Genomic DNA, 14253 nt, shown 5'->3' on the forward strand with positions numbered 1-14253 from the left:
AAAATTCACTTGGTACTTTAGCTTAGCACAGATAAATTATTAATAGTAGCAGAATAGTTGATCTATATCTCAAATTATTATTTAAATATGATACAATATGCTAGCATGATTTATTTATTTCATATATAATAATCAAATATTATTTTCATTTCTCAATAAAAACATTTTACATTTTTTGATTGTTATTCTAATGTTGGTGAACTTAGCATAGCATTTTCCAGCAGAGCACTAAAAAATGAGAGTTCTATTCGCATGCACATGAGTTCTATAGTTCCTGATAGTTTTCAGGAATAGTTCTGGCGATTTCACGGAGATAAAGCAGAATAAAATAATGCTCTGCTAACTTCACAGAGCAGAGCATTTTCTACAAAATTGAAAAAAAAGCTATTGATTAGTGTAATTAGCTTAATATCTAGAGTTCCTAATAGTTTTCAGTGATAGTTCTCGCGAAATAAACTTAAAAAATAATTTATAGATAAAATAAATAGACAAAAATTTAACCAAAAAAAAAATATGCAAAAAGGTTATTTAAAAGTGGAAACTCGTCGATTTTGCAAAGCCTAGTAATAAAATGATACATTTGTACAATAACTGACCCAGGAACTCACACTAAAGTGCCAGCACACTACAGCATACTAGAATAGTACAAATCGGAAAGATTTTCGACAAAACTTTTTTTCATATTATTTTCACGTAACCAGGGGGAAGGAACTCAACGGTTTTACATAGGCTAGTAATATGGCTACAATTTAAAAATATAACCAATCCTAGAACTCACACTAAAGTGCCAGCAGAGCATACTAGAATAACAAAAATCGGATGGAGTTTCGAGAAATATTTTTTTTAAATTATTTCCACGTAACCAGATAGCGGGAACTCATCGGTTTTATATAGACTAGTAACATAGCTAAAATTTAAAAATATAACCAATCCCAGAACTCGCACTAAAGTGCCAGCAGAGCATACTAGAATAGCAAAAATCGGATGGATTTTCGACAAATATTTTTTTTTCAATCATGTCCACGTAACCAGATGGCTGGAACTCATCGGTTTTATGTAGACTAGTAACATAGTTACAATTTAAAAATACAACCAATCCCAGAACTCACACTAAAGTGCCAGCAGAGCATACTAGAATAGCAAAAATCGGATGGATTTTCGACAAATATTTTTTTTCAATCATGTCCACGTAACCAGATGGCGGGAACTCATCGGTTTTATGTAGACTAGTAACATAGCTACAATTTAAAAATACAACCAATCCCAGAACTCACACTAAAGTGCCAGCAGAGCATACTAGAATAACAAAAATCGGATGGATTTTCGACAAATATTTTTTTTTCAATCATGTCCACGTAACCAGATGGCGGGAACTCATCGGTTTTATGTAGACTAGTAACATAGCTACAATTTAAAATTACAACCAATCCCAGAACTCACACTAAAGTGCCAGCAGAGCATACTAGAATAACAAAAATTGGATGGATTTTCGACAAATATATTTTTACAATCATGCCCACGTAACCAGATGGCAAGAACTCATCGGTTTTATGTAGACTAGTGCCATAGTTACAATTTAAAAATACAACCAATCCCAGAACTCACACTAAAGTGCCAGCAGAGCATACTAGAATAGCAAAAATCGGATGGAATTTCGACAAATATTTTTTTTTCAATCATGTCCTGGTAACCAGATGGCGAGAACTCATCGGTTTTATGTAGACTAGTAATATAGCTACAATTTAAAAATACAAACAATCCCCGAACTCACACTAAAGTGCCAGCAGAGCATACTAGAATAACAAAAATTAGATGGATATTCGACAAATATATTTTTACAATCATGTTCACGTAACCAGATGGCAAGAACTCATCGGTTTTATGTAGACTAGTGCCATAGTTACAATTTAAAAATATAACCAATCCCAGAACTCACACTAAAGTGCCAGCAGAGCATACTAGAATAGCAAAAATCGGATGGAATTTCGACAAATATTTTTTTTTCAATCATGTCCTGGTAACGAGATGGCGAGAACTCATCGGTTTTATGTAGACTAGTAATATAGCTACAATTTAAAAATACAAACAATCCCCGAACTCACACTAAAGTGCCAGCAGAGCATACTAGAATAACAAAAATTAGATGGATATTCGACAAATATATTTTAACAATCATATCCACGTAACCAGATAGCGAGAACTCATCGGTTTTACATAGACAAGTAACATAGCTACAATTTAAAAATACAAACAATCCCAGAACTCATACTAAAGTGCCAGCAGAGCATACTAGAATAGCAAAAATCGGATGGATTTTCAACAAATATTTTTTTTCAATCATGTCCACGTAACCAGATGGCGGGAACTCATCGGTTTTATGTAGACTAGTAACATAGCTACAATTTAAAAATACAACCAATCCCAGAACTCACACTAAAGTGCCAGCAGAGCATACTAGAATAGCAAAAATCGGATGGAATTTCGACAAATATTTTTTTTTCAATCATGTCCTGGTAACCAGATGGCGAGAACTCATCGGTTTTATGTAGACTAGTAATATAGCTACAATTTAAAAATACAAACAATCCCCGAACTCACACTAAAGTGCCAGCAGAGCATACTAGAATAACAAAAATTAGATGGATTTTCGACAAATATATTTTTACAATCATGTCCACGTAACCAGATGGCGGGAACTCATCGGTTTTATGTAGACTCGTAACATAGCTACAATTTAAAATTACAACCAATCCCAGAACTCACACTAAAGTGCCAGCAGAGCATACTAGAATAACAAAAAATGGATGGATTTTCGACAAATATATTTTTACAATCATGTCCACGTAACCAGATGGCAAGAACTCATCGGTTTTATGTAAACTAGTACCATAGCTACAATTTAAAAATACAACTAATCCCAGAACTCACACTAAAGTGCCAGCAGAGCATACTAGAATAGCAAAAATCGGATGGAATTTCGACAAATATTTTTTTTTCAATCATGTCCTGGTAACCAGATGGCGAGAACTCATCGGTTTTATGTAGACTAGTAATATAGCTACAATTTAAAAATACAAACAATCCCCGAACTCACACTAAAGTGCCAGCAGAGCATACTAGAATAACAAAAATTAGATGGATTTTCGACAAATATATTTTTACAATCATGTCCACGTAACCAGATGGCAAGAACTCATCGGTTTTATGTAGACTAGTAACATAGCTACAATTTAAAAATACAACCAATCCCGGAACTCACACTAAAGTGCCAGCAGAGCATACTAGAATAGCAAAAATCTGATGGATTTTCGACAAATATTTTTTTGAATCATGTCCACGTAACCAGATGGCGAGAACTCATCGGTTTTATGTAGACTAGTAATATAACTACAATTTAAAAATACAAACAATCCCAGAACTCACACTAAAGTGCCAGCAGAGCATACTAGAATAGCAAAAATCGGATGGATTTTCGACAAATATTTTTTTTTCAATCATGTCCACGTAACCAGATGGCGAGAACTCATCGGTTTTATGTAGACTAGTAACATAGCTACAATTTAAAAATACAACCAATCCCAGAACTCACACTAAAGTGCCAGCAGAGCATACTAGAATAGCAAAAATCGGATGGAATTTCGACAAATATTTTTTTTTCAATCATGTCCTGGTAACCAGATGGCGAGAACTCATCGGTTTTATGTAGACTAGTAATATAGCTACAATTTAAAAATACAAACAATCCCCGAACTCACACTAAAGTGCCAGCAGAGCATACTAGAATAACAAAAATTAGATGGATATTCGACAAATATATTTTAACAATCATATCCACGTAACCAGATGGCGGGAACTCATCGGTTTTATATAGACTAGTAACATAGCTATAATTTAAAAATATAACCAATCCCAGAACTCACACTAACGTGCCAGCAGAGCATACTAGAATAACAAAAATTGGATAGATTTTCGACAAACATATTTTTTCAAACATGTCCACGTAACCAGATGGCAAGAACTCATCGGTTTTATGTAGACTAGTAACAAAGCTACAATTTAAAAATACAAACAATCCCAGAACTCACACTAAAGTGCTAGCAGAGCATACTAGAATAGCAAAAATCTGATGGATTTTCGACAAATATTTTTTTGAATCATGTCCACGTAACTAGATGGCGAGAACTCATCGGTTTTATGTAGACTAGTAATATAGCTACAATTAAAAAATACAAACAATCCCAGAACTCACACTAAAGTGCCAGCAGAGCATACTAAAATAGCAAAAATCGGATGGATTTTCGACAAATATTTTTTTTTCAATCATGTCCACGTAACCAGATGGCGGGAACTCATCGGTTTTATATAGACTAGTAACATAGCTATAATTTAAAAATATAACCAATCCCAGAACTTACACTAAAGTGCTAGCAGAGCATGCTAGAATAACAAAAATCGGATGGATTTTCGACAAATATTATTTTTTCAATCATGTCCACGTAACCGGATGGCTTGAACTCATCGGTTTTATGTAGACTAGTAACATAGTTACAATTTAAAAATACAACCAATCCCAGAACTCACACTAAAGTGCCAGCAGAGCATACTAGAATAACAAAAATTGGATGGATTTTCGACAAATATATTTTTACAATCATGTCCACGTAACCAGATGACGAGAACTCATCGGTTTTATGTAGACTAGTAACAAACCTACAATTTAAAAATATAACCAATCCCAGAACTCTCACTAAAGTGCCAGCAGAGCATACTAGAATAGCAAAAATCGGATGGATTTTCGACAAATATTTTTTTTTCAATCATGTCCACGTAACCAGATGACGAGAACACATCGGTTTTATGTAGACTAGTGGTTGTATTTTTAAATTGTAGCTATGTTACTAGTCTACATAAAACCGATGAGTTCTTGCCATCTGGTTACGTCGACATGTTTGAAAAATATATTTGTCGAAAATCTATCCAATTTTTGTTATTCTAGTATGCTCTGCTGGCACTTTAGTGTGAGTTCTGGGATTGGTTGTAATTTTAAATTGTAGCTATGTTACTAGTCTACATAAAACCGATGAGTTCCCGCCATCTGGTTACGTGGACATGATTGAAAAAAAAATATTTGTCGAAAATCCAACCGATTTTTGCTATTCTAGTATGCTCTGCTGGCACTTTAGTGTGAGTTCTGGGATTAGTTATATTTTTGAATTGTAGCTATGTTACTAGTCTACATAAAACCGATGAGTTCTCGCCATCTGATTACGTGGACTTGATTGAAAAAAAATATTTGTTGAAAATCCATCTGATTTTTGTTATTCTAGCATGCTCTGCTGGCACTTTAGTGCGAGTTCTGGGATTGGTTATATTTTTAAATTGCAGCTATGTTACTAGTCTATATAAAACCGATGAGTTTCCGCTATTTGGTTACGTGGAAATAATTAAAAAAAAATATTTGTCGAACCTCCATCCGATTTTTGTTATTCTAGTATGCTCTGCTGGCACTTTAGTGTGAGTTCTGGGATTGGTTGTATTTTTAAATTGTAGCTATGTTACTAGTCTATATAAAACCGATGAGTTCCCGCCATCTGGTTACGTGGACATGATTGAAAAAAAATATTTGTCGAAAATCCATCTGATTTTTGTATTCTAGTATGCTCTGCTGGCACTTTAGTGAGAGTTCTGGGATTGGTTATATTTTTAAATTGTAGGTTTGTTACTAGTCTACATAAAACCGATGAGTTCTCGTCATCTGGTTACGTGGACATGATTGTAAAAATATATTTGTCGAAAATCCATCCAATTTTTGTTATTCTAGTATGCTCTGCTGGCACTTTAGTGTGAGTTCTGGGATTGGTTGTATTTTTAAATTGTAACTATGTTACTAGTCTACATAAAACCGATGAGTTCCAGCCATCTGGTTACGTGGACATGATTGAAAAAAAATATTTGTCGAAAATCCATCCGATTTTTGCTATTCTAGTATGCTCTGCTGGCACTTTAGTGTGAGTTCTGGGATTGGTTATATTTTTAAATTGTAGGTTTGTTACTAGTTTACATAAAACCGATGAGTTCTCGTCATCTGGTTACGTGGACATGATTGTAAAAATATATTTGTCGAAAATCCATCCGATTTTTGCTATTCTAGTATGCTCTGCTGGCACTTTAGTGCGAGTTCTGGGATTGGTTATATTTTTAAATTGTAGCTATGTTACTAATCTACATAAAACCGATGAGTTCCCGCCATCTGGTTACGTGGTCATGATTTAAAAAAAAAAAATTGTCGAAAATCCATCCGATTTTTGTTATTCTAGTATGCTCTGCTGGCACTTTAGTGAGAGTTCTGGGATTGGTTATATTTTTAAATTGTAGCTATGTTACTAGTCTATATAAAACCGATGAGTTCCCGCTATCTGGTTACGTGGAAATAATTTAAAAAAAATATTTCTCGAAACTCCATCCGATTTTTGTTATTTTAGTATGCTCTGCTGGCACTTTAGTGTGAGTTCTAGGATTGGTTATATTTTTAAATTGTAGCCATAGTACTAGCCTATGTAAAACCGCTGAGATCCTTCCCCCTGGTTACGTGAAAATAATATTAAAAAAAGTTTTGTCGAAAATCTTTCCGATTTGTACTATTCTAGTATGCTGTGCTGGCACTTTAGTGTGAGTTCCTGGATCAGTTATTGTACAAATGTATCATTTTATTACTAGTCTTTGCAAAATCGACGAGTTTCCACTTTTAAATAACCTTTTTCCATATTTTTTTTTTTGGTTAAATTTTTGTTTATTTATTTTATCTATAAATTATTTTTTAAGTTTATTTCGCGAGAACTATCACTGAAAACTATTAGGAACTCCAGATATTAGCTAATTACACTAATCAATAGCTTTTTTTTCAATTTTGTAGAAAATGCTCTGCTGTGTGAAGTTAGCAGAGCATTATTTCATTCTGCTTTATCTCCGTGAAATCGCCAGAACTATTCCTGAAAACTATCAGGAACTATAGAACTCATGTGCATGCGAATAGAACTCTTATTTTTTAGTGCTCTGCTGGCAAATGCTGTGCTAGTTTCACGGACACGTTATTCTAGCCATTGCAGGTGAGAAGGCACATCACTAGTGAATATAACTATTGCGAACTGTTGTTCACTAATCTTAAAATAAACATGAAAGCACATATTAGGAATCATTTATTTAATTATAAAAAGTACATTTGATTTATGAAACACTTTAAAAAGATATTATAATTACAATTGTCTATGGCAATAACCACGTGTTTCAAATTATTGGGGACATCTCTGGTGTTTAAAAAGTTAGCGAAAAAAATAAAGGTTGAGTCTATGGTAAATGAATTAGCTTCTAAACGCGCTACGATTTTCGATAATGTGTTTGGAAATAAACAGCTCGACGAGCTTATTTTGATTTGTTTGTGCATATGTGAATTTTTTTACAGCTGAAAAATGTATATTTACTGTGATAAGTGTGATTCAAAAGTGGTGCAACGCATCTGATATCACCAATCCTCGCAGTGCGAAGTGACGCCATTTTACGGGAATGACCAGCCCGCGGCTGCCTCCTATTAGGCCAGATGTAAGGAGCGCTTTACTCAAACGGATGTATGGAAACGAATCTTTATTGTTGCACTCGTACTGGACGTACGATTTTAGAGGTACAGTCGATATCATGCATTGTTGTTATCGTAATTCGAATCACAGTTTCGATTTCCTCTTGTTTGAACGTCTTTTGTTTCTCAGCAGTCAAACTAAGCACGTGTTTTGCATTCCAGAAAACTATGGAAGATGGTAATGTAGCCAATACGAAGGACGATAAAATCGCATCTGGTTCGTTGGCGAGTTTGTACGGTGACCGGCCCGTGAAGTTAACGGCGAACGGACACGATTTCGCAGGCGAGCCGTCCAGTCCCTCCGAGAGCGCGCGCGAGCGGCGGCCCAGCGCCGACGCGTACGACGACAAGTGCCGCAAGCGCATCAACCCGCTGCGCATACACCTCGGCAAGCGGCCCTTCGTTGACACTTCCATCCCTTACAACAGTGCGTGTAAAAAGAAAAAACCGTTTGTGAACAGACCCAGTGAACCCAGTGTAAACAAAAATACAGCCCCGCGAGCTCCCAAGCTAATCCCTAAACGAGTTGACCGAAACCAATTTCACAATGCTCCTCTACATTTGGACAATGAGCAGGACAAGCCGGTCCCCAGACTTGTTCCTAAAAGCCAATTACCGCAATTTAAAAAAGGTAAAGTTGAAAAGGGAACCCAGTTGAAGGAGTACGCTCAGAGTCTAGGACTTCAGCCTATGGTGAAATTTAAGTGTCGAAAATGTTGTTCCATGTCATTTAAGACCCTGGCAATGCTAAAAGAGCATCAACTCGTGTGTCGAGCACAAGCTAAAGAACCCGCATTAAGTCCGGAGGCAACACCGAGTTCAGAGACTGGCAGTGGACCATCAAGGGTCACACGCAAGGTGTACCTGTGCTCAGCTTGTGGCACCTATTATGAGAATTGGAATCTATTCCTCCACATGAGGGAAGTTCACAACAGGCATATATGTCTCTTCTGCTTAGGAATGTTTTCAAAAGCTGAAAAACTATCATCACATCTTACAAATAAACACAATGTACAGGAGTTCAATTATTCAAGCAAAGAGGAGTTCTGCAAAGTGTACAATGGGACCCTATATCTAATGTGTTGTGCTTGTGACGAGATCTGTAGTGAGCAGGATGACTTTTTCAATCATGATTGTAACAATGTTAAGCCCAAACCGGTTCCAATGCTCGTAAGTAAGAACACGGCTAAACCTAATAATGTGAAAAATATGAAAAGTGCAAGTGATCTAACAACAAATGGACCCACAGTAGGTAAGGATATCATACCTAGAACTGTTAGTGACAAAAAAGATGCATGTGAAGTTAAATCCGACAACCACCAACAAATGCAAAAGACTGCAACAGCAACACCCAACTTTGAACTGAATTGTGATGTAAGTATGATCTCAGAACATTCTAATGCATCAAGCAGTATGCACAGTAATGCATCTAGAATCTTGGATGTGGCTGCAGAACCTGATAATTCAAATCAATCAAGAATAAATCCAAGCCCAGTACATCACACAAATCAAAATGCACCTTGTCTTCCAAATGGGGATGAAAGCATAGATCAGTCAGATGAAAGTGATTCACCGGAACCTGAGAACCTGTCGCCACCCAGAGAGAGCTTACCTATTAAATCTGAGGAACCCCCTAGCCAACCCACAGAGAAAGAGGGTGGAATCAAATTAAAACTTAGCCTAAATAATGCAAATTCACCAGTTATAATAAACTCTACAGTAGATCCAACTGTCGGTCAGCAGTATGCCAATAAACCACCTACACGCACAAGACGACCCCCTAAGAGGTATGAAAAATCACTTCCAGTAGAACCAGTTCCACCAGCAAAACCATCAATAAAAATTACAATATGTGATAAAGCTGACAGCCCATTTGTAAAAACAACTATATTTGAAAACAACAAAGAGATGACATTAAAAACATTAATAAATAATAATCTTGAAAGTGAACCTAAACCTGTTGAAGCCAAACCTGAAAATACAATCAAAACAACTATATATGATAATAAATTAGAGGAGGTGAACACATTAAATAGGGTCCCGAAATTAACTGTAAGAGTTCCGAAAGAATTCTTAGATAAAGATTCCTCTAGTGATTATTCATCAGACAGCGATGGCAGTGATAAGTTGACTGTAGAGGATCATAAGCCTGACACTACTGTTGATGAGATGGATATTAGTAAAGAAGAAGCTATTCCTGAGCAGCTACCACAGCCATCTTTGCCATTTCAAGAGCCAAACAAAGAGGATGAAGAGACCACAAGAGAGTGTGAACTGGAAACCCATCTTCACCCCGAGGAAAAAGTACAAACACCAGAAGATACTATAGACCTTAAGCTAGAATTAAAGACTGAACCACCTGAACAAGACACATCAGCTGAATTAAATGTTGAAGACCCAGCCATACCAGATGATTGTGATATTCCCATAACTGAGCTGACATTAGACAGACCTATTGATAAATATCCATTGAAGGACTTACTAAAAGTGTTTTTGGCTTCGACAGTTTTTAATTGCATTTATTGCAATCATGTCAGGAAGATAGCTGTAAATTGTGAACAGTTGGCTCTTCACATGGTAGAAGAGCATAGATTTTCGGCCACGGTCAATAGCATAACTGCAGAAGAGTTGATGCCGGAAACTATTACAGCTAAAGTGAGAGCAGGAGCGGAGGAGATGTCTTCAATCTATATAAACTTAGAAACTTATGATAGTGTTGATAAGTGTGAAGATGTACAGTATAGTCATATTTTTGAATGTTTTCAGTGTTACTTCAAAACTGCTATTCACAAGGATCTCTATTTACATAATCGTAAAATGCACCAGAAGACAATCCTATTGTGTGTTATGTGTAAAAATAACTTTTATTCGTATAGTGAGTTGCTATGTCATTTGTGCCCTGGAACATATGATTCTGATTATGAAGCTAGGTTTAGATGTTGTTTTTGTAATATAGACACTATATCATCATCATTTAGATTAATGGTCCATCTTAGGAAGATACACCATACCTGTGATGTATGTTTAGAATTTTGCCAAAGTCAGGCACGTTTGTCTAACCATGTATGGAAGCATAAGTTACATCACTTATGTTACCGCTGTGGTATTTCATATAGAAATAAGCTAGATATAACTAACCACCTGTTTTGGAAGCATGGCACTGAGAGCGTGCTATGTAAGAGATGTTTGCAAAAGAAGTGGCCACATGTCTATCATTTCTGCATACCTCCAGCTATATTTAATTGTGACGAATGTAATTTACAATTCACGCGGGCGGTATATTTGAAAGTACACAAAAGGTTTCATACTGAAGAATATCCATATGTATGTACTGAAGAAGGCTGTACAGAAAAATTTGTATCTAAAAAGTTGTTAAATAAACATGTTGAAGAACATCAAAAGAAATTGTCAGTTGACATTAAAGAAGAATCATTAACTGTAACTAATGGAAATTCATCAGAAGAAACAAAAGAGCCTATAGCTGTAATTGATTTAGTTGATGACAAGCCTAAAGAGGAAGCTGGATCTTCTGAAGAAAAAATTGAGGCAGAAACTGAGCCAATATCAAAGAAATCAAAGAAGAAAAAGTTAAAAGACAAAGATGCTCTTCTGCTAGATATAAACTTGCCTACATTGAATCTGTCGGAAAGTGATAGTAGTGATGAATCTGATAGTGGCGCTCCTAATTCAATTAAAGATGAGAAACTACCAGAAAAAGCTTGTGAAGACACTGAAGAAACGAAAATCGTTTTAGATGAGACTAAGGAGTCGAGTGAAACAAAGCCGATCGAAACGACACTTAATAAATTAGAAAACGAAACATTAGAGCCTATGGATGACGAAAAGCCTGATGAACAGCAAGTTTTAGAAATATGGGATAATTTTAAGAAATATCAAGCAAAAGTAGAAAAGCAAAAGGAAAAAACACCACCACTTGTACCAATTAGGAAACATGTTTGTGAGTCGGATCATGATTATTGTCTAGTACCAACTGACTTAAATGGTGACGATGATATGTTTAGCTTAGATAAAAAGAAAAGTAAGAAATCTCCGAAGAAAAGACATGGTGATCTGTCATCTAGTAGCAGTAGTAGCAGTGATAGTGATACGAGTTGTTCGTGTGGGTCAAATTGCAGCTGTTCGTCGAGTAGCGCTTCCTCAACATCCAGCTCATCTGATTCAGATTCTTCAGATGACTCAAACAGCGAAAAGAAAAAGAGTAAACAGAAAAAGTCAATACCTAAGAGAAGAATTAGTAATGGCTCTAATGTTGACGTGATGGGAATGTCTGAAACTCCTGTATTAGTACCTGAAAAGCCCGAGCCACTTATTGCCGAAACCGATTTAGACACAGAAGAAAGCGAGACAGATGAAGAATTTTATGATAAGAATCCTCAACAACTGGTGAATAAATTGCATAACGAGAAGAAAAATCAGTTGATGATGTTGGCGTCAGTGGCGCCTTCTGATGGCGGTTCTGTATCGGAAGAAGTAAGTCGCAGTGCCACACCTATTAAGGCAGAACAAGAACAGGAATTAAAGGAACCAAAGGAGGAAGAGGCTGAAATGAAAGAGAAAACAAGTAGTAGTAAGAAAAAGAGTAAAAAGAAAAAGAAATCTAAAAGCTCCAAGAAACATGGACCTATTAAAATTAACATTCCTAAGGAAGTGATTGCTAAATCAGAAGTGGAAACACCACCGCCGCTAGCACCGAATAAAATCACTATTTCCTTGCAATCTAACACAGTACAAATACCTGAGACACCAAAACCTGTATTACCTACCACTAATACCAGTACCCCTATGACATCAGCGGAAAGCAAAAGAGCGTCAAAGAGAAGGCGGGTACCTAATAAATTTTACGGCTACTCCAGTGACGAGGAAACTCCGTCAAACGTAACAGCGGCACTGAAACCCCAATTGCCTCCAAAGCTAGAATGGCGAAAAGAAGATTTGCCCTCCCCAGTTACGCACAAACCCAAAAAAGAGGTACCTTCGACCGTAATACCGCAAAGATTGTATAATTACACAGAGCCAATTAGGTTGACAACACCTATACCGGATCCGGAACCACCGCGCATATTGATGAACACTGAGTCCATGGAATCTAGTGACTCGGACTCTAGCGGCGAAGGTAATCTAGAAATATATCAATCGAACAGCATGCAGAGCTCCTATCCCGTACCGCCTCCGACGTATCTGAATTCCGGGACGTCGAGTCTGCCATACCCGTTCCAGCGGCCCGCAGTGCGGCAGGCGCGCGAGGGCGAGAGCGTATACTGCTACTGCCGCTGTCCGTACGACGAGGTGTCGGAGATGATAGCGTGCGACGCCGAGGGCTGCACCATTGAGTGGTTCCACTTCGAGTGTGTCGGTATCATGGTACCGCCTAAAGGCAAATGGTACTGCCCCGAGTGTAGAAAAAATCAGAGTTTCTCAGGTTACAGATAAGTCTTATCGAAATGTAGGTGTATATAAACTATTCTGTATTGTTATCTGTATATAACTTATTGATGATTGTAGATAAATTAGCTTTACCTGTATATCTTCGTAGTTAGGTAGTATGTGTAAGTTAGAATACTAGGTCTGAAAAAAAATGTATCATTGTTATAAAAGTACATGTTATGCTTGATACTGGCTGTGCGGCCAACTCTGTAACCTGGCAAATTGTTAATGACATTAACGTATACAGCAAAATGAAAATATAAATCCAATTTTTGATACCACAACTGTCATTTTATTTCTTCCATTCTTACTGTTTTGTATGTGATGCAAATCAATCTTGACTTTTAAAAATAACGAGTATAAACTTTACGTTTGATACTTTACCATATATACAAAACAATTCCACTTCCTACATCTCGGCTGGACTGTTGCTAATGTTGCTATGTTGTCAGATAAGGCCAGAATTAATGAATAAATATAATTTTCAATTTCTATAATTAATTTCAATGAGATAACTATTTAGTGTAAATATAACGGAAAATTTCAGTACACTATATTTTTTTATCATTAATATCAACATATAAAATATAGTTTCCCTTCGTAAATTGTAGTTACGCATTTTGTCGCAAGAGGAAATGATGTATCGATAAAAATGGTACGGGACTCCAAACAGTAGCTGTTTACTCAATTACATTTCAGTTTTGCAAGGGTCATTTAACGGGCGACGCTAGAGACATTATTGGAGAACGTACAATGTATTCTGAACTTTGTGTGGACAACGATAACATTGAATTCCTTAGCAATAGAGAGTTGTTTATGTTTTGTATGCTTTGGGAACGAGGGGCACAGTTGTTATTAAAGGGTTGAGTGGGTACCTACTGCAAATAAATCTTGCGTAGGTAGATTGATTAAAGTTTACTAAGTATATTTATTTACTTTCTACTAAAGCTGGCAACCTTTGTAAATTGGCGTGCCGGTTAAAATTGAAAACAATTATAGTCTGAAATTTTAATTGCAATAAATATGAAATAGCAACCATGTAAATTGATGAACTGGGCACTGAGCACCACCACCAGTTCTTTCGGCTTCTAGCTTGCCTTTCGTTGCGACCAGTAGTTTTCATTCGCTGCAATGAACAGCATAGCGTCTACCACATAAAAGAACTTGGGATTTATGTT

The 14253-nt window shown here is 36.4% G+C and overlaps 1 protein-coding gene across 1 annotated transcript; it reads left to right on the forward strand.

The window, feature by feature from the left end:
• Positions 1-7323: 7323 nt before the first annotated feature.
• Positions 7324-13359, forward strand: MESR4 (misexpression suppressor of ras 4). The gene is made up of 2 exons (XM_073088280.1): positions 7324-7675; positions 7793-13359. The coding sequence occupies exons 1-2, from the start codon at positions 7625-7627 to the stop codon at positions 13079-13081; spliced, it is 5340 nt and encodes a 1779-aa protein (XP_072944381.1). The 5' UTR covers positions 7324-7624; the 3' UTR covers positions 13082-13359.
• Positions 13360-14253: the final 894 nt, after the last annotated feature.

The sequence above is a fragment of the Epargyreus clarus genome, unplaced genomic scaffold, assembly GCF_041222505.1.
Source record: "Epargyreus clarus isolate Ecla_fem2 unplaced genomic scaffold, WU_Ecla_fem_2.2 ptg000026l, whole genome shotgun sequence".
Lineage (NCBI taxonomy): Eukaryota > Metazoa > Arthropoda > Insecta > Lepidoptera > Hesperiidae > Epargyreus > Epargyreus clarus.